Consider the following 22856-nt stretch of genomic DNA (forward strand, 5'->3'; position numbering starts at 1 on the left):
CTTTTCTGCATCTAATCATGGTTGACCTCAGCTTTCCATTTTCACTACTCCATGCTCCTTCCTCTCTGGTGGACGTACTTTCAAAGTTTGCTTTGCCAGCTGGTTAGTTGAGCATCTGTGGCTTGTCCCCACACTTGTGTGGAAAGGATGCCGTTGGGTAGCTTAGCAAGGAATCCAGGCTGTAGCAGTGATTGTTACTTCTTTGTTTTTCATTAAATACATTAATCAAAAATGAACTATACCCTGCAGTCCATTCACACCTCTTTGTTCATTGTGGGTGGAATATATAGATTGTTGTTGTTATTAAGTCCACTTTTTTCAGTGAGACAAGGTGAGTTATGAGTATGATTAAAACTAGTGAGTCAGTAAGCTGATTACAAGGTACGGCAATGACATTTGAGTCTTAACAGCAAGGATACCTAGTAAGACAAAATAAGGCAGTTGGGCTGGGATGGTAGAACAGCGGGGGGGGGAGGAGAGAACAATGCAAGCCAACATAAGGCAGTTTAAGGCCTCAAGACCATCAGTGTAGGAAAAACATTATATATAATAAAATTCACCACCTGAACTGAACCATTACAGTGCAGTTTTGCTGCCTTTACAAGAATGCCCTCCTGAACAGTTCTGTTTTGTACATTTTGTGAAACGGCAGCAGTGTAGGAGCCTTCCTGATAGCTTCAGGCAGCCTGTTCCATAATGTAGAAGTCCTACTCATATATAAATGTGTTCACAAGGGGCATTGGCTCATACTAAGCATTCTCTGGGGGTGTGGCATGAACCACAGCCTGCACCCCAGCATGTAGAATGTACCACATCTGTGTTTGAAGGGCAGACTGGTTTGCTACTTAGATTTTTGTACAAAGGGAGGATTTCCCACATTTTGAACTGTATTTCAGAGTGTAACATTTTTTAAAATACTGACTTATTTCATTGGAAAAGTGTTTGGAGGAGTACTTTTTAAGCATGCCAGCATTCACCATGTGCATTTTTCTAGGTATCCTTTCTTCAGCACCACCTCCAGTTGTGAAGACAGCCAGTGTGCTGGAAGCTTTGAGCCACCAATCAAAACAGCCAGCTGCACTACAATCCAAACCTACGCCACCCCCACTTCCTCCCCAGCCTCCAAGCAGAATTTCTCAGAAAAAGCCTGCTTCTGGGTAATTGTGTGATTTACTTCCTATAGTTTTGCAAACTGATTACACAGATCTTAGTGCACCAAATTGGCACATGAATATAGGATCCACATTATGTCACACTTGTACTAAAATGTCATTTCCACGTTCTCTTAAGTTTATAAATAGCTATTTGTAAGTGTTTTATGTTACTATGTGTTGGATTCATTTTTGGGCAGGGGTGTATAAAATTATTATTTATCAGCAGCAAAGGCTACAACTGCACCTCTATTTATTTGTTTATTTATTTTATTAAATGCGGTTACTATACCGCCCTTCCCTGTGGAACAGAGCTCAGGGCGGTGTGGAACAAAACAAAAACCATACATAATTTCATAGTTAAAACCAATAAAAACATTAATTAAAAGAATAAATACATTAGTTAAACTAATTAGAAGGCACTAGACTTCGGTTGTGACGCTGCCTCATGCGGGAGACAAAGGTAAGAGTACCAGCCAGACAAAGGACGGGAGTGCCAGCCAGATGGGAACCGTCACTGTCCTCAACCAAACACCTGGTGGAACATCTCTGCCTTACAAGTCCTACGGAACTGCATTAAGTCTTGCAGGGCATGGATGTTATTCAGCACAGAATTCCACCAGGGTGGGAAAAGCCCTGGCTCTGGTCGAGGATAGCTGGATGTCTCTCGGGCTGGGGACCAGCAGTAAGTTCTTATCTACTGAGCATAAGGCTCTTCAGGGGGTATACCAGGAGAGGTGGTCCTGAAGATACGTGGGTCCCAGACCATTTAGGGCCTTAAAGGTTAACATCAAAACCTTGAACCTGATCTGGCGCTCCACTGGAAGCCAGTGCAGCTCATGCAGCACAGGTTGAATATGTGCTGTTCGTGGGGTCCTTGTAAGGACCCACGCTGCTGCATTTGGGACCAGTTGGAGCTTCTGGATCAGACTCAAGGGTAACCCTATGTACAGCAAGTTACAGTAGTCCAATCTGGCGGTGACCATTGCATGGATTACTGTGGCTAGATCAGGACCAGTAGGGGGCCAGTTGCCTGACCCAGCGTAGCTGGAAAAACACCAGTCTGGCAACATTTGTGATCTGGGCCTCCATTGATAAGGAGGCATCCAGGATCACACCCAGGCTCTTGGTCCTGGTAACATGGGCACACCATCAAGAGCCAGGAGTTGGCACCCCAAACCTAAGCCCCCCCCCTCACCGCACAGCCACAGAACCTCCATCATAGTAGGATGCAGTCTCAGCCGACTCTTTTTCGACCAGCCCACCATGGCCTCCAATTCTTTGGCCAAATTTGCTGGGGCAACACCTGGCTGGCCGACCATCAACAGATATTGCTAGGTGTTGTCAGCATACTGGTGACACCCCAGCACCACTTGGAGGAAGGGGCGCATGTAGATGTTAAACAACATTGGGAAGAGGATTGCCCCTTGAGGAACACCGTGCACTAGGGGGTGCCTACTTGGCACCATTTCCCCCAGTGCCACCCTCTGTCCCCAGCCTTGAAGACATGTGGACTAATTTGACACCCTGCAGCAGTATAACAAAAAAGTGCAGTGGAATCAACCCCAGAGGTGATCCCTGATCGGAATGGTTGCTTCTCTCCTGAACAGGACTGACAAGTCATCCAGCTCAGCTAACAAGGGGCAGAACAAAGGAGCTGGATCTTCGCAGCAGTCTTGTGGTAATCATTTTTAAAATCATATTTTTAAACACTTGGGACTTTAGGAACAACTTTAGGCCAGTGCATGACCTTATTCTGCAAGTGGTAAAACTGGCACACTGTCTCATTTTTGCATAGACTGCTGTTTGTGCTAAGCTGATTCCCATGATGGAAAAAGCAAAGTTTGTAACTCACAGGAAGTACCTAAAAGCAATGACCTATCCCAGAGGCATTTCCCAGATCTTCAGAAAGGATGAGTGGGAGCAGTCGCCTTTGGGGTGCATACACAAGTCCCATTGTTTTCTGTGGCTTTTGAAGTTTATGTAAGCACCTGTTGCATTAAAGCCTGGGTACTGAGCCAGTTGATCTAGGAAGGAGAGGTTGTTGCTGTGAAAAAGCAGTAAGCAATTTTGGTAGAGCCACAAAAAGGCTTGATGTGAAGCTGGGTTACAGAAGAGATAATAAATGTGCGTCTTCTAATAGAGTAAGGTATGCAATTTAAAATTCAATTTTAATTAAAACAAACATCTCTTTTCTTCTAGTATCAGGAGAATCTTCGTCTGTGTCCGAGATGCCCGCATCACAGGTTACCCCTTCTGCAAACATGTCTGTACCGATCCAACCTCCAGCTCCAATGCCAAGGAAATCCCAAGCAGTAAGTAGGATGAAGTCAAGATTTGGGGTGTGCATTTGGTGTAAACCGAGCCGAATAAATACCCGAATAATGTCTAATCAGTATTATTCAGGTATTTATTAAGACAAATCAGATCTTCCTATCCGATTCAGCTACCGAATAGAGAATCCCGAATAAAAGCTGAAATTCTTTGGCATGTATTTGGGTATATTTTGCAATACTGAATAGTGGCTGGGGGGGTTTAAACTTTAAAAGGATACACTTACCTTCGGTTTCTGGGTCTTTCCTGCTGTTTACTCTGGTTTCCAGGGCAACAGGAGAGAGGGGGAAGAGGGATCTCTGCAGGCCAATGGCACATGCCCCTTAGGGGAAGCTTAGCATTGCATCGCAGGTTTGCAGGTTTGCAAGATTGTTGCTGCTGACTTCAAAAATTAAGCCCAGTTACCTACCTTGCTTTCATGTCCCAGGGAACAGGAGGGAGGGGTAAAAGAGCAGTGGCAATTTGGCCAATAGGATTACTGGTTAAGGGGGGAACATACACTGCTCTTTAGCCAATCACAGAAGTTTGTTCTTTTTTGAAATTCCCATGATGGAAAAAGCAAAGTTTGTAACTCACAGGAAGTACCAGTGCTAAGAGAACATTAAAAGGGGCAAGGTTTGTGCAAATAGCAGTTTGGCACTCTGAGCTTCAGTGAAGGTAGGCGCTTTTATACAAATTACTTCCATTTAGGTTGTCCTCCTGTAGTTTTTCAATCTTCAATAGGGAGCTCCTGCATTTCCACACAGGAAATCAGGATTGTTCTGGTAGAATCTAGTCAGGAGAAGTTTAATAAAGAGCCTTAAACTTTTTAAAGGATTGTCACATTCCATCTCAATGTTGGTTTCTTAAAACATAGTCAGGGACAGTATAGGCATTAACTAGTTCTAAAACACTTTTTAAAAAACCACAACCAAAGAAGAAAGAAAACCAAAACAGAGGCAAGTGTAGGTTAGGCTCTTCTGAAAGGCAAAAAACAAAGCTTTGGGGCAGGAGGGTTCATAAAAACATTTTTAAATATGTTACATATTGATGGCACATTGTCCCTGACAAGGCAATTTTACTTGCACTCTTAGGACCTAAACTGGAAGGTACATATTAGTTCCAGTATATACAACTACTTCTGACACAAGGCCAGATATATTTGTGGCCCCAAATAGAAACTTTTTGGTGTGTCATTCAATTCCGTATTGGAACATTCCAATTTTGGTCCTATTTTATTTATTGTTAATTGCCTTACGTGTGTTACAGGTACTCTGTTGCTTGTTGTATTTTGCACTATTTGACCTCTGAAGAAGGCTCCTGTGAGTCGAAACGCATCAGGTCATATACTGTCTTTTTTTGTGTGTATTTGTAACTTTGAACATTTTATGAGGCTTTATTTGGGCCCCTACTAGGTTTTTATATGTCTTTGTAATAAACACTCTTTTGTACACTTAACTTTTAACTTTTGGCCCTCAATAAGTTTTCTAAACTTCCTTTGGAGGTTTGTGCTTTTGTTGGTTTTGATCTTCTCCCCCCTACTTGCGGGGAGGGATGGATACAAGCTTGATAAAATAAAAAATATTTTTTTTAATTTTATGCAGGTGACATTGTCAGCCCACATCGCTCATGCCTGCTCCCCTGGACAGTTGAGCAGTTGGTCTTCCTGAAGGTCAGCTTGCCACTGTTTGGCTACCCTGTCCTGGACTTTGAGGGTGACTGAAGTGAGCACATACTTGTGCCTGCATCCTCTCACAGTCTGCGCTGAGACGTTGGGGTGAAACACTCTTCCCAAAATTAAAATGAGAGACTAGAGAGAAGTAGCAGGGCCATTAGCCAATTGGATTGGCACAGAAATGCTCCACCAGTCTCCCCACTGCTGTTCTGAGTCCACCTGCACCAAAATAACTCTACAGAACCCTGGTAGAAGTGCAGCACAGGGCAATATTGAAGGTGGTGCACCACCAGCCAGCCCAAACCAAAATTGCCTGCTGAAATTAAAACATCAACATAAAAACTGTTCTTCATTTTGATGGGGAAGGGTAGAGCAGGATAGTGCAATCTGTGTGCCAAACAGAAACCAGCAGAACCCACAGGAGCACGATAATGAAGCCAATTTAGACCTCCTTCTTTGCAGAGGTGGGAGGTGGGAAAGGGAGAGTCTGTGATGAAGGGCAGTTGCGGCACCTCGGCCAAGTCTTCTCCACTGAGGCAGTGATGGTTGGTGTGTGTGTACTGCTCCTGCTGAGGGATGAGGATCAGGGTGGACACACAATTCCCTTGCTCTCAGTTTCCGAGGCCTTCCCTGGGGAAATGGTGTGTAAGGGTCCCATTCACACGGAGAAGTTGCCGCTCTAAAGACACGGATGATAGGTGGATTTTCGGTGCACGATCACACCACAACATCTGGGAAGCATAGTTCACCCATGACTAACACGTGGCTTCCCACCGAAGATGCGGAGTAAAAAAACTACCACATACAATGTAGTAGTTTCCGGAAAACGCAGGGCAAGGGCGGGCGTCTGATTGCGTTTCCACTCGAATCCCGTGGCATCCAGTGCCCGTCCATCTCCCGTCGCAAACCGGATGGGGTTTTTTTGTCTCCACAGAATGCGCTTGCTTGATCATGCGCATGCGCAAACTTCGGTGGGAAACAAATTCCCGTTTGCCACGGAAGCGGCGCCTAGCGATTGCCGGTGTGATCGCGCCGCGCCACTTCTTTGCCGCGCTTCAGGATAGCCATGTGATTGGCACCTACCGGCGTAACCACAGGAACACCACGGGATGTGTGTTCGGGCTGCCGCGCTTTTCTTTGCTCCGGAGCAAACAGCCACGCCTCACCCCCACGTTATCTGGCCCGTGTGACCGGGGCCAAGGTTACTATGTTTGCCCTTGGCTTTGGAAGAAAACAAAGCATTACTGGGGTTCTGTTTATTGGGCTGGCTCTGGTTCAGGTGTTCCACAGGACATCTATTGCCCTTGCTTCTGCCAAAAATGGGGAGGGGGGAACCCTGCTGGGATTCTCTGGTACGACACTGGTTAATTCTGTTGGGTTACTTTGCACTGCTGCCACATTGGGGTTGTGCTGCTGGGTGGGCTGGTTGTGCTATCCCTGCAACTGCCCTCCCCCCTTGCTTGGATTGTGATTCAGCGCTTAACATCAGTCCTGTTGAGCTGGCCTTTGCCATAATGGCACTGGCTTCTGCTACTGGGCACTAGTAGGTTGATGACTGTTTGATTTGTGACTATTTCTGTGGGTTTTGTAGCTATTGCGTGTGTCTTTACTGTTTTATACATACGTACGGGTGGGCCAGAAATGCTGTAAATAAGTATCTCAAAAGTTAATATACATGGTTCTCAGGCTTGATATTAACTTTTTGTGACTCATCTGAAAAGGTCAAGTGTAGTACAGATGCAGAGAATACACCACCGTATTTGAAGTTGTTACATATGCCTGTTGTATTATCTGCAAACCTGGTGACAGACATGTAACAATATGCTGTTGCTGGTCCGTCTCCATTTGAAGAGGCCTAAAGTGTGTGCCTGTTGCTGGTGAGATCTTTTCTGCCGCAGAATACTAGGCTGAATCCTACTGGTTTTCCCAGTGGCACAAGGGGGGGAGGAAGGATTGTGGAAAACATGTGGACAAAAACCATCTGGGATGGGGCTGCAGTGAGAAGGGGAATTGGGAGATTGCCCCCTTTTTTGCCAGCTGAAAAGCTAGTAGGATCTAAGCCACTGAATATCCAGACAACAAAAGCAGTGTGGGCAGCTTAATAAATTGTTTCATACACAGGTAGGCATTAATACCTGTTTGTAGTGGTAGTGGTAAAAAGCACACGTTTTGTAATCTGTGAACATCAAAGCATGTTGTGTGTTTTTATTCCGCTGGGACACTTTCAGAATGTATGTATGTATATGCACACATTTGGGCGGGGTGGGGGATCACATATGGGCCATTCTTCTGCTTACCTGAAACCCTTGTATACAAAAGGAAGCAAGCTGCTTATATCTTCCCTGGAGTTAACCGTTTCTATTCATCTGTCACAGTGTTAGTCTTTATAGAAAATAATATTAAAAAATACAGCTGCACCTCTTGTAATGATTTTTTATTTTCATAGGGTCTAGCCTGCTTCATCAAATGCTAATGCAACTGTTAGCCAAAAGTAAAGGGAATAAAACTTGTGTTAGATCTGACTTAGGTTTTCAGCGTTATTTACCTATTTTGTCTCTTTTTATTGCAGTCAAAAACAAAACCCAAAAGAGTAAAAGCAATTTACAACTGTGTAGCAGATAATCCAGATGAGCTAACATTTTCAGAGGGGGATATCATCATAGTTGATGGTGAGGAAGATCAGGAGTGGTGGGTAAGTATTAGAATCTGTGGCTTTTCTGGCACTAACCAGTACATCACCCTTCTCATTACAAACAACACTATGGTCCATTGTTGGTGCATTTTAAAATAGTGTGAAACTAAGTTGCTAAAACTGGAGATTTATTTTTAAGTAGTTTTACATGGAGAGAGTTAAACAGTGTTCTGTGAGCAGTAGCTGAACACAGAGAAATTTTCAACCCTTGACTCTGAAATTATTTGGTGTCTTTTGCAGATTGGACATATTGATGGTGAACCTAACCGAAAAGGAGCTTTCCCTGTATCGTTTGTGCACTTTATTGTTGACTAAACAACTCCTTGCACATGGAAAGACTTTCACTTACAGAGTTTGTCGAGAGCCTTTTGACAGATGTATTACGAGGATTGTTCTTGATGAACACTCATCAATGTCAACCATTATTGCAAGTCTTACGATGAAATTAGGATTTTCTGTTTGCCCATAGGAAGTCTGGTTTATAATACCAGATGAATTGCAAATATTCTCATGGTGAACTAGAGAGCTCTTAAAAACATCATATAGTAGGAGCCCAAATCCATGAAAAAGGTGTGATGCCTATTTCATATGTGTGTTGACATCAGATCCTTAAAAGAATTTCTCCAGAGCCTAGGTATCACAGCTTCTCCCTTTAGCAATCAGAGACATTTCTGAGACAGACAAAAACCATCTGGGATGGGGCTGCAGTGAGAAGGGGAATTGGGAGATTGCCCCCTTTTTTGCCAGCTGAAAAGCTAGTAGGATCTAAGCCACTGAATATCCAGACAACAAAAGCAGTGTGGGCAGCTTAATAAATTGTTTCATACACAGGTAGGCATTAATACCTGTTTGTAGTGGTAGTGGTAAAAAGCACACGTTTTGTAATCTGTGAACATCAAAGCATGTTGTGTGTTTTTATTCCGCTGGGACACTTTCAGAATGTATGTATGTATATGCACACATTTGGGCGGGGTGGGGGATCACATATGGGCCATTCTTCTGCTTACCTGAAACCCTTGTATACAAAAGGAAGCAAGCTGCTTATATCTTCCCTGGAGTTAACCGTTTCTATTCATCTGTCACAGTGTTAGTCTTTATAGAAAATAATATTAAAAAATACAGCTGCACCTCTTGTAATGATTTTTTATTTTCATAGGGTCTAGCCTGCTTCATCAAATGCTAATGCAACTGTTAGCCAAAAGTAAAGGGAATAAAACTTGTGTTAGATCTGACTTAGGTTTTCAGCGTTATTTACCTATTTTGTCTCTTTTTATTGCAGTCAAAAACAAAACCCAAAAGAGTAAAAGCAATTTACAACTGTGTAGCAGATAATCCAGATGAGCTAACATTTTCAGAGGGGGATATCATCATAGTTGATGGTGAGGAAGATCAGGAGTGGTGGGTAAGTATTAGAATCTGTGGCTTTCCTGGCACTAACCAGTACATCACCCTTCTCATTACAAACAACACTATGGTCCATTGTTGGTGCATTTTAAAATAGTGTGAAACTAAGTTGCTAAAACTGGAGATTTATTTTTAAGTAGTTTTACATGGAGAGAGTTAAACAGTGTTCTGTGAGCAGTAGCTTGAACACAGAGAAAATTTCAACCCTTGACTCTGAAATTATTTCGTGTCTTTTCCAGATTGGACATATTGATGGTGAACCTAACCGAAAAGGAGCTTTCCCTGTATCGTTTGTGCACTTTATTGTTGACTAAACAACTCCTTGCACATGGAAAGACTTTCACTTACAGAGTTTGTCGAGAGCCTTTTGACAGATGTATTACGAGGATTGTTCTTGATGAACACTCATCAATGTCAACCATTATTGCAAGTCTTACGATGAAATTAGGATTTTCTGTTTGCCCATAGGAAGTCTGGTTTATAATGCCAGATGAACTGCAAATATTCTCATGGTGAACTGGAGAGCTCTTAAAAACAGCATACAGTAGGAGCCCAAATCCATGAAAAAGATGTGATGCCTATTTCATATGTGTGTTGACATCAGATCCTTTAAAAATTTTCTTCAGAGCCTAGGTATCACAGCTTCTCCCTTTAGCAATCAGAGACATTTCTGAGACAAACCACAAGACTAAGAGTTCTAGATAAGCTCAGAGATTATTTACTGGATTGTGCAAGTACATTATATCCTACATTACGTATCTTGCGTTTGTTTTGCACAGTAAGTGTTCCAAAGCCTGTTGAGGTACAGCGTAGTAGCACTGAAAACTCCCCTGAGAGGCAATTTTCTCTGTTTTTACTTAGTAAATTACAAAAATGTGAGGATAGAATTTCCAGCTATCTCTTGGAGCAGAGTTAGCCAAGCCCTTACCACCCTTTTCAAAAGAAAAATGGGCTTTGCAGTGAGGAGAGTTGAGAGAACTTGACTACTTTGTGGAAACACATACATTGTCCTTAAAGGAAATACCTTCTTCCATTTTTTTTAAAGGGAGAGGTGCTCCTATGCAGACATGATTGCTATCTTGGAAGGCACAATTCTCACTGTGGATTTTTAAAAAAATTGCACGGATCAAAGATAATGATGAAAAACATGCCTTAAATAGTGGTCTAAATGACAATCCAGGTGCTCATGAATAACATAATGTATACACACACATTGGGAGTATGGAGAAGACTAATGGAGATGAGAGAGGTTGAAAGTCACCAGATGGAAATGAAGGCATCTGTTCATATAGGGCTCAGGCATTTACACTTGAGACTGGATTCTTGCAGGCTCTTTTGGCAGGCTGTAGCAAAAAAATGTTTTTATTATAACACATTGGAATGGCAAGCATATAGTTTTGATGCATGGTAAGTGCATGCTTGCAGAGCACTCTGACTCAGCTAGAAATGCTTCTCCTTTTGCAAAGCCTTGAGTCCTAGAAAAGCCAAAATCTGTTGCAGATGCAACAACAGCTTATAAGTCTAACAACCAAAATGTAGCACAACTTTCAGACAATTTAAGTTACTTATAACTCCTGGGTTTTCCTGTTAATATTATATTGACACTAGTGGAGACATACCACCCCTAGACTAATAAATCTGCCCATTTGTAAATGGCCACTGATTTCAAACAGCAGCTGTGCTATCCAGGTAGAAAACAGAGCACTCTACCCAACCAACATGTACTAGTTCTTTTCCTACTGGTGAACTGGCAAAATGATAGTGATAGTGTGTTCCAGGATAAATGTAGCATCTATTTTAAGTACCATTTTGTCCCCAATAAAAATAAACAGGCTTCGGTAGAACAAAAAGGGCAGCCAGCGTCAACAGTTGTTACTAACAGTGATAGCGGGGAGGAAAAAAATATTGAGTAAACATACTAATGGCCGTGGATTTTTAGATTGGAAAGGGTTCCCCCATTAAGGGGGAAATTCACAGCTCCCCAGGAGCCAAAAATCCCCCCTGAAATCCTATGCCTGGCTGCCCATTGTTCTCTAGGAACAGGATTTCAGGGGGCATTTTGAGCTAACACGGGAGGCGGGAAACTTGCACCCAGAAGTGGACGTTCTCGTGCCTGCAGAAACACTAGTCAGAATCCAAGCCATTGACCATCCTCTCAAGAACATGAAGAATGTGATCCTGGAAGGCCAGCCTGATAGTATAAAGCTCCAGCCAGTTGATTCTTCTTTCGGAGCTCTTTCTGTTACCATATTCCTCTGAGGTACTTCAGCCAGCTGATATGCTACCCTGCTTCTTTGGCACTAGAAAGAGCTAGTCTGGAAAGATAAGAAAGGCTGTCTGCCCTCTCCTCGCAAGAGGTAATGCAAGAGCTTGGCCTTGCCTCTCAGTGGTGTGTGTGCGTGTGTGTGTGGGGGTTACCACGAATGACTTACAATTCCCTCTGGGAGCCTGGAGAAAAGAGCAGGACACTGCTTTAGTGGGAGATGACTGCTTGTGTTAGGTCGTTCTTTTTGCAAGATAAACACTCCTTCCACAATAGTTACAATGAGGAAGCACCTCTGTTGTTTTGAAAACCCCTTCAAAGCACACAGAATTGCATTGTAGGTGGTGGTGGCAGGGAGTATCCCTCATTCCGTGTTGTCACAAGTACTGTCCAGTAGACGCCATTGACTCTCCGGCAGTCACAATCCATACAACAATCACAGGAACAAAAACAGACATTTAGTAGCAGGAATCTCACTTTCCAAGCAAGACACTGTTGCTGTTGGAATGCTGGGAAAATGCATTCCCCTTGCAATAGGTCTGCACTGCGCACACACACAAAGACGGTCTGGAATGACTCAGGCCGAGTTCAGACTGGCAGTTTGCCCCGAGATGGGCACGTGCCAGAAACGTTTCACAAACGGATTAAAGGGGCCGTTCACACAGCCACATCTGTCAGGCGTTCCCCAGCCGTACTCCACCCGTCTTGTAGCGCTTGCCTCCCGAGTTTAAAAAGTACCCGGTGAAAGTGGTAGCAAACCCTGGAGAGCGCGTTCATCCCGCGTTCATCCCGCACCAAGAAAGTGTGAACGCTGAAAGCCGCAATTGCTGATGCGCATAAGCACATGTCTCCGGATTACCAAAAAGAAAGCCACGCCTCTGCCAGGGGCGGGCCAACAGTGCGAACGCTCCCTTGCGCCTCCTCCCCGGTATGCTTCCACATCAGTCGGCGCAGTGTGACCGGGAAAACCCGGAGCAGTTTGTGCCGGAATCTTTTTGCCATGACTCCCTCGCGCTTCAAATTGCCAGTCTGACCTCAGCCTCAGTTCCTCTGAAGGAATCTTTTAATGATTTGATGGAGATATTACCTTTAAACCTTGAATCTTCTTACCTCAGAGTTTGTAGTTATGAGGTTCAACTTTTTTATACTAAATATACATTTAACCTGTATATTTTATTTCATTCTTAAGTTGTTTTTGAGGCAACTACACTTTGTTCAAGGAAAAGAAAATAATGCAAAATTATCAGTTAAATAAACTTAGGTGTTCATTGCAGTTCATGAAATTCTGCTCACAGTCCCTTTCTTACAAAATGATGTCTAAACTTTGTACTGTATTTCTTTTTTTAACACATAGAGATATGTTCACACTCAGAAAATATTGTGGTGAGATAACAGAGCAGGGAATTAATCTATATGCTCACTGTATTAAGATATACACCACTATGTTGCAAGCAACTCCATCTGCTTGCTGGCTCACACTGGCTTCTTAAATAGACACCAGACCACGGTAGTTACACTGTTAATAATTGTGAATAGATTTCATAATTCTGAATTGACAGTGGAATATTGCAAAACATAGCAACATCCTTTTACTGTTTGTATATTGTGATATTCTAGCAGTTGTTTTTTTTTGGGGGGGGGGGAGTTATGTTGCCTATGTTACCAAAAAACTGCACTGGTAGCATAGGATTAGAATACCACTGCCCAGGTCACACTGGCTTTGATCACAAGTTTTGTGACTATCGTATCTCTAGATTTATCAAGAGAACTTTGAATTTCTGACACAGAAATTATGTATATATTGACTAGTGTAGGTTGTAATAGATGAGAGGGAAAGAGCCAATTGGTATATTTATATTGGGAAAAAATATGCTGGATCTCACCCTTTATACTGCCATGCTAAAATGGTACATTCAAGGCAACTTGTCAACTGTGTTCGTACAGTCCATTGGCTTATATTTGAAGCAAACCATTTTATCATACACTGTTGCAGTGTAATGGGGGAACAAACTGGAATGTTTCAGAATTCTTTCTGTTTCAGGTTTTAAAGCTACGTCTACATATTCAAAGTTCCCAGGACATATATATGTATATTTAGAAAGAATAGTTTCCCACTACAAGTTTATTCAGATGCTGGTGAATTTGGTTTGGCTTTTAACACTATTTTGTATGTTTCTATCCTTTGGTAAACTATAGAAAACAAATTGGCACATTATTTTGCACACTTCACTTAATGTACAGTATTTTTAACACAGAGTCTTACAGCTAATGTGCAAAGCTGTCTTGGGGAAGCCTCTTTAGCCATCAGACTTCATACTGGAGTGGATCAAAATGATCACAAACTAGTTCCATGCATCCAACATGGATGAAGTCTACTGGGCACATCTAAGTTCTAGGGTATGCCTGAAGATAGTAAACTAGTTCCATGCATCCAACATGGACGAAGTCTACTGGGCACATATCTAAGTTCTAGGGTATGCCTGAAGATAGCTATTGGGATCCCAGCCTCAGCATAGATGCTTTTAACTGTCCTTAAAAACACTTCGAATGCCTTGAGTATTTTCTCACTGTTATGTGATGGCACGGAACTTGTACCCAGGACTTGACCTTCATATCTATGGCATTTTGTCCTTTAAGGTAGAATTAAAAGCTAGATATTCAGGATTGTGGATTTGTTTCAAAAGTGTCAAACGCTAAGAATTCCATTTCATAGCTGACAGTACAGGACGATGATGTTCAGCAGAGTTTTAGTGGGCACATTACAAGATGGCTGTGTTAATTATTTTAAAAAAGGAGCATAAGACACTTAAAATACAGCTCAGAATGCTACTTGAGATGTATAATTTTGATGTGATGGTTTGACTGTTTAGTTGCAGAGCAACTGTATACATTGTATAACCTAAATCAATTCTTATTTTTAGTGTCTGGATGCAGTGATTTATAATTGGAGCATGATTAATTTTACTTCTGTTGAACCCAGTCAATTGATTGGGAAATAAACTGCTTTTAAACCTTTTCTTGACTGTTTATGTGTATTGTTTATCGTGTCGTCTACTTTTTTTATTATTTTATGGGTTCTATATTGTAAGCCACCCTGAGCCCACTCATGGGATAGGGTGGGCTATAAATTAAATAGACAAATAATAGTATAAAATCTTTATACTATGAGCAAGGCTAGACCATCAATCTGCTGCCTTAAGGGCAGAGTAATCAAATCTCATTTAAATCCATTCTTGTGAATCCCACATATTTTTGAGGACATTGTCCAATATACAAATACTATTAAGAAAGTCCAAACTGATGACCTAATTTATGTATTTTTATTTATTTACTTCTGCCTTTCTTCCCAATGGGAACCCAAAGTGGCTTACATCATTCTCTTGTCAGTTTTATCTCCACAACAACCCTGTGAAGTAGGTTAGGCTGAGAGTACGTGTCCAGCCCAAGGTCACCCAGCAAGCCTGTGCTGCAGAGCTGGGATTCAAACCTGGGTCTCCCAGACGACACTTTAACCGCTACTCCAAACTGGTTCTTAAGTAGGACAGTCTGTAAAATCTAAGTGTCAAAACACATGCAGAAAGTAATTAGCAAGACACATCTTATATTCACCTTTTTATTAGCGTATACAAAAATCTTAGCAAAATTAAGGTTTGATATTATTTATGAGGCTCAGCATACCGTACAATGTTAAATCTTGGCTGTGCTCTTATTATTATACCTTTATTTCCTCCTTTCTCCAAGAAGCTTAAGGCACCAATACCTGGTCTCCCTCCCTTTTATTTGCACAACCACCCTGTGAGGTAGGCTTGATTGATCAAGAGAATGACTGGCCCAAAGTCATCCCATGAGCTTTGTGCCTGAGTTGCTTTTTCTTCATCAGATGGATTTAGCAAGCAAGTTTTATTTACAAAAAGCACAACAGAACCTTGCTCCTTCAAACAGTATGTTCAAGCAGTTTTTAAGAAGTTTAAAAGTTCACATTTGTTCCCTTCAAAATACTTGCTTTGATTTCCACTTGCTACAGTCACAGCAAGCGCTACTTCTCTCTCAGTATGAAATGCAGCTGCAGAAATTCAGGACTTCTCGGATGTCAAAACTGAGTCAAACGCCGCTGATAATACCTTACAAATAGCTTGTGCTTGTTCCTGTATTTGAGAAAGATAAACTGGTTTTGTTTGCTGCATGTCAACACATAAAAGCATTCAGCCTTCTGGGATCCCTTCTCAAGGTTTTTGTTACTGTTGTTATATACTCAGCTTTAAGGTGAAGAGTGTCTATTAGGTTGTCAAACAATCAGGGCAGTCTAGGAATGTGACTTAAGTGCAGTCCTAAACAGAGTTACACCCTTGTAAACCTTCTGAAGTTCTATGACTTCAATGGCATTAACTATGCTTAGGATTGCCCTGTTGGGAACTTAATGCTGTTTTTTAAAATCACTTAGGCTCGAGTGGCATATCAAACTGATCTTTCTTACCAGTAAAAGAGCACAGTTCTGAATACAGACCAGATTTTCTTCTTTGTCACCATGCATTCATGATTGCTTGTACTGAGATTACAGGGCACCCACTGGTGTGAACTGGAAGCTAATCTGTCTTCTCCCCAAAGTGCTAACACAGCTATAAATTCCATTCCATGGTGAATGTAAGGCAAGTTCAGGTTCATATGTTTAAAATTCATAGCACTGTTACTGCCACAGACCAGAGGCTGAAGGCCCGATAAAGGTCACACTACATTTCCTCTGCCCTTTCGGTGGATCTCAGTTGGGAGCTGGGTGGGCGAAGATGGCCAGCCTGGACAGGGCCTCAGTCCACCATTCTAGTCATTCAACCGCCCTGCTTTATTTGGTAACACTCTCACTCAAATCTATAAGCACAATAGAGTCAAACAGACGGATGGAGAAGAAATGGAAGGTGGGAAAAAAATGGCAAAGCATCTACATTCCCCCTTCCCCCAGTGAAACATGCCTGTCAATGTCTGTCTTTCCACAGACATTCCAACTGCTCTTTACAAACTCCTCTGCAGGAAAACGTGGCAGGAACCACTTATATCGTTATTGACCTTTTTGGCAAGTGTGCTACGAATCACATCCTAAATTGTGCACATACAACCCTATGCACACATTTAGTTCCCTATCATGCTTTGGCTCTTGTCTAATGAGCCCAAGAGTGGACAGCAGCAGACCAGGGCGCCAGCCGGACTACATCACAGACAAACTGAGAGACTGTCACACTGGGGCTTGAACAGCAGCCCAGATGTAATACGGTTTTAGCGCACAGCACGGTTTAAGCAGTTTCCCAGCAAGCTAAAGTCCCTTTTTATTAAAATAAATATATTACTCATCAGCCTTACCAGACTATTACACTGGTATATCCAAAGGCTGTATTCTTCATAGTTGGCATCTGTCGTCTTCAAAGCCAGCAGACTCTTCCCGGCCCCTAGGCCGTCATCATAGCAGACCATCCGCACAATGAGGTAGAGTGCATGTCTATGCAAGACATCCTGAAAGGTCCACATAGCAGTTTTAAGTTTCATGAAAAACAGTTGCTGGTTCTCTATACTGTTGACTTCACCAAAACGATTACTTGCACATTGGCATTGGGAGTTTTAAGGAAAGGAATATGGTATAGTAGCTCCATGTCTTATTTGCCAAAATGAAAGAATTCACAGGCAAAGAAATCTCATCTCCCTTATCTACAAGTTAAGAATTAAAATTTAAATGCCTCAAGGCTGGTGGGGGAAAAAGTCTCAGAACCAGAATCATGTATCAAAGAGCCCACTGAGCCTGATCCCTCTCTCAGTAGATAGGAGTGACTAGGAAGCAGGAGTCCCTGATGTCATTTTCTGGGTGTGCCCTAGACCACTATGAATCACAACCATCATATACTGTGCAGACATTATTCGACAAAGTAACTATTGTGACTCCAGTCAACAAGACCTTAAGAACAGTTGGTGGCATGCAGCTTGCCAACGATTTCTAGTATGATTGTGCATACCACATCTGTCAGCATGGTCACTTTGAGTTACTGGATTCATTCTTGGCTACACGGAAGACACTTCACGTATAAAGTTCAGCGTAAAAGGAAGACCTTGTCCTCCTGCCCCGGAGCCACCTTAACTCCGTGCCAAAAATGTCTGTAGGTGTGCTGGGGAGAGCAATTTTTGTTGATTCACCCCAAGCTATTCCTGGGAGTCCCCTGTCCTCCAGAAGCAATATTTCAGGTGGTGTGTGGTCAAAAGTCAGCCGCCCCCCCCTCCAGCAATGCCTGTGAAAATTCTAGGCAGGATCTGAGCTATTGGCATTGCTGCTTCAGCACTCAAAAAAAAGTACAGGTACTTCTAGTGACAGAATGCAGATATTTTGATGCTGAAAGCTTGACACCCTAGTCTAAAAGTAACTGGAGAAGGAAAAAATTCCTGGAAGAAAAAATAAATTAGGAACAGTGAAAAGTTGAAGGTTACACACATCTATGGGGGGCGGGGGGGAACATGCTAAAAGCCAAGTTAATCTATCACATTAGTTAGGTCGTTCTACCACAAACTTCAAAGGAAACATTCCTACAACTTCTGTGCAAATATAGATTGAACAAAACAAAAAGCTTATGGGAAAGAGGAATACCAATTTGGAGAGGATAGTCAATGTTTGTCTGCGATTATTCCTCAAAGGGATATGTGTTTTTTGCTAGGAGGGCAGCTGTACAAAAACATGCAAACTCTGGTAGGGCAGCTGCAAGCCATTTTTCTCGGTACGTGTGCCAGAGGAAATTATAGGGATGTAGGTCTTGTGACTCTGAAGGCCAAAGAGCAGACGCTTGCTCAGCAGTTGCTTTTTTCCACTGAATCAGATTTGAAATAGATCATGCCAGAAGCTCTCCTATCACTAAACCAACATATCCAAATAGGTGTCTCAGCATGTCATATTTTCAGAATTATTTGCCTTTCCCATGGCTAAACCCACTAAAAGGGGGGACTGGAGAACTCTCAAGATTTCTACTGTGGCCAAAAAAAGAGCATTTTAAAAAATAATTACTTACATACTGATCTAAGGTTGTGACTTTAATACCGTATTTGGAAACACCCATTATAAATTCTTCTTCCCCTGGCACAAAGGGTAACCTTCCATCTTGCTTTAAAAAGAAAAACAAAATTTATTATGTGTGTACATATCAGCATAAGTGATTAATTAAAATATTTAAAACTAAGACATTCTGAATATGCAAAGAAACCGGGAAGATATTTAGCGCATTGTTTAAGGAAAGAAACCGAAAAGAGGAGGATACCAGGAATCAGGAAAGGAAACCAAACATTCTGCTCAGAACAAGGAATGATGGAACAAATAAAACCTTTTTTTACAAATCTTTACTTATATTTATGTTTTTGTTCATCAAAGAAGGTCGGTTGTGTGAAAATGTTGTAATCTTGTATATCTATTTTGTATTTCTTTGTTGTTGTTTTTGTTAGTAAAAATAAAAATTAAGCATAAGTGATTAATTACTGGCCCTTTGCTTGGCAAGTGTAAACTTTTAGTTCCCTATTGTAGAGCCTCCAAAATGGGATGGTACCAAAATAAGGAAGTCCAGATCCTGAGCATGCCCACTTGAATAAATTTTACGGATTTCTGAAGCAAGACAGCAAGCCTGAGATTAGCTTGGAGAAGCCACTGGAAGAAGAGAGAAAAGGGCAGCCCTCAAAGCATTGGGGGGGGGGGCAAATCACTCTACACCAATCAGTGTGAGGCTTCCATGCCTACTACACACATAACTGGAAGAAGCAGAAAGGGGATATGAATACAGACCTTGCTGTAAGTACAAGCTACAAATGGCTTTGGCCATTGGCAGCCCAGTTGGGGGCGATGAGCACAGAGCATGAAACAAAGCACTCCAGGCCTCATCGCCTTAGAAATGTCCTGCTGCTCAGGTGGCAACTGCAACCTACCAGCCTGCTTAAACCCTTGAGAGCTGCCCAGCTGCAGAATGGATGAGATGTCCTGCAGTTGAAGGATGGAGATTTCCTCTGAAGAACCTGTCAGGGAACTGACACAGGGAGCTTTACAGATCGCTACATGAAGGGAGCAATCCTCCTCCAAAGGGATAGTGGATGCAGAGCAGCATATTTTACATAGGGGCCACCACACTATCCCTTGTATTGTTGGAGCTTCCTTCTAACTTCTGCCCCCCAGCCTGGCAACTCTCTGCCTGCTTGTAGTCTTAACTTGGTTAAGGGTAGTCTTAACTTGGTTAAGGGTTTACTCTAGAAGGAAGTTTTTTTAAAAATATGATGAGAACAGAGCTCTTGCTGTGCATCCTGAATACCCTGCTTTGTGAGAAAAAAGACAGCCAGTGTGGTATAGTGCTTAAGAGCAGTGGACTCTCATTTGGAGAACCGGATTCAATTCTGCACTCCTCCACATGAAGCCAGCTGCGTGACCTTGGGTCAGTCACAGTTCTCTCAGAACTCAACCCCTCCCCATAAGTCTAGCTTGCAACCTAGTGGTGCATAATGCTAAAAAAGAGAACTTAAGGCTGCCAGACTATCTTCAGATCTCCTGGCTATACCACACACAATGCCATATGATAAAGACCCATCCATAACACAAAAAAGCCTGTACACTAACTATGCAGGTTACCCACATTTGCAACTTTCCTACTGCAACAGACAATTCTTTGCAATATGTTTCCTGAGGCACATCAAGTCCTGAGAAAAATCTCTATTTAAAATGAATGTTCTAGATTCCCAGCCCAGCTTCTTGCTTTTCAATAATATGGGAATTTGGTAGGGGCCAGAAACCAGATTCTGAAAAGTGTTTCAGAGACCATATTCGGCACACAAAAGTATAAAAGGTGAGATGTGCCCATTTAATTTGTAAAAATATTGACAGAAAGTCTTTACCTGTGCCACATCTATGTAATTTATTAAGTCCAGTGGTCCCTCCAAAGTCTTGCATTCATCAAGCTTCAGTTTTTCGATGGCACCAACATATTTAATTCTGAATTCTGCACAAGCATCTGAATTACTGTTACTTTGACCTACAAAGGAACACATATTGAAATAATTCCAGAGGGATAGCCATGCTAGTCTGTTGCCACAAAATAAAGAGTCAATGGTACCTTAGTTTAAAAAAAAAAAAAAAACCTATTCCAGTATAAGTTTTTACATCACCAGGTGCACAGATACGTACAAGTATTCAAACAATACTTTCAAAGCAACACAAGCTAGAATTAGTTTTATGCTTACGGTATTCATTTGCACATTTTAGGTTTGGCCCCCAATGGTTTAACACACCCTACACCTTCCCTATGCCCAATTAATGGATTCCTCCATTCACCCCTTGAGTCCAACTGCAGGCAGTAGGCTAAAATTACTGGAATTGGTTTATGTTTGTTAAACTGAAATGTAAACAGCATCCAGATTCAGCATGGATTTGTCCCCAACAGGATCCAACCTCATTTCCTTCTTTAATCGAGTGATGAGCTGACTGGATCAAAGGAATGCTGTTAATGTTGTTTACCTGGATTTCAGTAAAGCTTTTGACAGGGTTCCTCATGATGTTCTGATGGGCATGGGTAAACTAGAGGACCGTGGACTGGACTCTAGGATAATTAGGTGGATAGGGAGGTGCCACAAGGCTTGGTTCTGGGCCCAATACTTTTCAGTGTTTTTATAAATGATCTGGATGAGGGTGTGGAGGGGCTACTCATTAATTTTGCAGATGCCACCAAATTGGGAAGAGCAGCGAACACACCAGAATATAGAGATAGAATTCAATGAGATCTGAATACACTGGAAAAGTGGATGGATGTGAACAAGATGCAATTTAACAAGGATGAATGTCAAGTTCTAAATCTGGGTAACAAAAATGAGGAACACACATACTGGATGGTGGATACACTCCTGAGTAGCAGTATGTGTGAACAAGCTCTTGGGTTATGACTGGACCGAAAGTTAAATATGAGCAGCCAGTGTGATGCGGCAACAAAAAAGGGATTGCTCTCTTTAAGTATTTGAAGAGTTACCCAGGCACAGAGTTTTGATTCTTTTCTTTTTTTTAGTATCAAAAGCACACATTTCTGTATATAACCATAAGTTGTTCAAACATTCAGCTACAAGCATCCCTATAATTATAATGCAGTTGCTTCAGGCCTTCACTGGGTACATACCTGAACTTTTTGTGGAGTCTGTATCTAGACTAGCAACAGTACTAGATCTTGAAAGACCTCCGAGACTAGAATCTACAGACTAGGAAAGAGAAAATAAATGTGAAAGTATCATTAAGTTACTCAGGTAAATTGATCTCCTGTGGTATAATCAGACCCTTTTATGGGATTCCCCAATGCCCACCCAGCAGATAAGGGGATCACACTGTCACAAGAACAAAGGCAAACTTCCAGTATGTCCACTATGCCTACACAAGGCAATCCTAGAATTACAACTGGACTGAGTCTTCCAGATTAATGAAACCAACATAATGCATATAACTTCACACATCCTTTAGCAAATAAAAACTTTAAAGAAGTTCTCTCAAATAAAACAGGGTTTCTCTCATCATTTACAATCTATTTTTTCTACCAGAATTTAAGACAACATCAAGATAAGCAGTATCTTCTTTAACTGTGCAGAATAAGCATATAGTTTTTTAAACTGATCCAATTTACTTTACAAAATCAAGATTATTTGTAAATTTGAAGCTGGATTACTGTGAGGCAGGATGAAAAATACCAAACGATCACTCAGTTACCTGCGTATTTTACTGCTGGCACATTAGGAAATATATTTTAAGTCCTAATCCCATATAAGAAAATTTTCAAAATACATGGTCTTGCAACTAGATTCACCTTACCTTACTTTTAGTGCTGATTTCACTGCTTTGTGAACTGCTGCTACTATGCCGTTTTTTCCCTTTTCTGAACATTATTTTATAAGAGACTATGCTGTAAGGACGGGAAAAAAGCAAGTCACATTTGCCACACTTTTAAGCCTACGATCCTAAATATACATACACACATAGCTACTCAAATTTCCCACATAAAATACAGAACCAAGCAACTGATTTCAAAACATCTCAAAGCGTAACTTCAACAGTCCTACGTTTTAAACTAAGACATAAAATATGTAATTTCAATGCAGACACCCAGCAGACGGGACTTCCACAATGGGAAAAAACTACCCAAGTCCAAGGCATCAGAGGATCTGTCAACATTTTAGAAAACAACAGTCGCGGCCAAGCACCGCCACCTGTTTCTCACAGATCTTACCCTCCAAGACCACCTCAACACGTTCCTACAGCCCCAGCAACAGCAGTGGGGGGACTCAGATGAAGGCAAATTCCTCCTCCTCCTCCTCCTGGGTACCACCTCCTCTGAG

At 41.9% G+C, this 22856-nt stretch overlaps 2 protein-coding genes across 2 annotated transcripts in view; one reads left to right on the forward strand and one right to left on the reverse strand.

Moving 5' to 3' along the window:
- The window catches only part of ASAP2 (ArfGAP with SH3 domain, ankyrin repeat and PH domain 2), a 144031-nt gene extending 135527 nt beyond the window's left edge, over positions 1-8504 (forward strand). Inside the window, exons 23-27 of the mRNA XM_015412136.1 lie at positions 995-1157; positions 2762-2832; positions 3354-3466; positions 7709-7831; positions 8072-8504. Of these exons, the coding sequence (XP_015267622.1) occupies positions 995-1157; positions 2762-2832; positions 3354-3466; positions 7709-7831; positions 8072-8146 (545 nt within the window). The 3' untranslated portion in view covers positions 8147-8504. The remainder of the gene's footprint in view (positions 1-994; positions 1158-2761; positions 2833-3353; positions 3467-7708; positions 7832-8071) is intronic.
- Positions 8505-15168: 6664 nt separating this feature from the next.
- On the reverse strand, positions 15169-22820 carry ITGB1BP1 (integrin subunit beta 1 binding protein 1). The gene is made up of 7 exons (XM_015412137.1): positions 22748-22820; positions 22333-22423; positions 21653-21731; positions 20385-20521; positions 18530-18622; positions 16848-16997; positions 15169-15643 (listed from the first exon to the last, which is right to left on the reverse strand). Exons 2-7 carry the CDS (start codon positions 22402-22404, stop codon positions 15572-15574), a joined length of 603 nt encoding a protein of 200 aa, XP_015267623.1. The 5' UTR covers positions 22405-22423; positions 22748-22820; the 3' UTR covers positions 15169-15571.
- Positions 22821-22856: the final 36 nt, after the last annotated feature.

Source organism: Gekko japonicus, unplaced genomic scaffold (genome assembly GCF_001447785.1).
Source record: "Gekko japonicus isolate JY-2015 unplaced genomic scaffold, Gekko_japonicus_V1.1 scaffold2123, whole genome shotgun sequence".
Lineage (NCBI taxonomy): Eukaryota > Metazoa > Chordata > Lepidosauria > Squamata > Gekkonidae > Gekko > Gekko japonicus.

Coding starts and splice junctions, on each gene's coding strand:
- ITGB1BP1 (XM_015412137.1), bottom strand. CDS start 22,404: ATGTTCAGAAAAGGGAAAAAACGGCATAGTAGCAGCAGTTCACAAAGC. Junction 21,732..22,332: donor AAATCAGCACTAAAAGTAAG/GTAAGGTGAATC, acceptor TCTCTTTCCTAG/TCTGTAGATTCTAGTCTCGG. Junction 16,998..18,529: donor TCACAACCTTAGATCAGTAT/GTAAGTAATTAT, acceptor TGGACCTTTCAG/GATGTCTTGCATAGACATGC.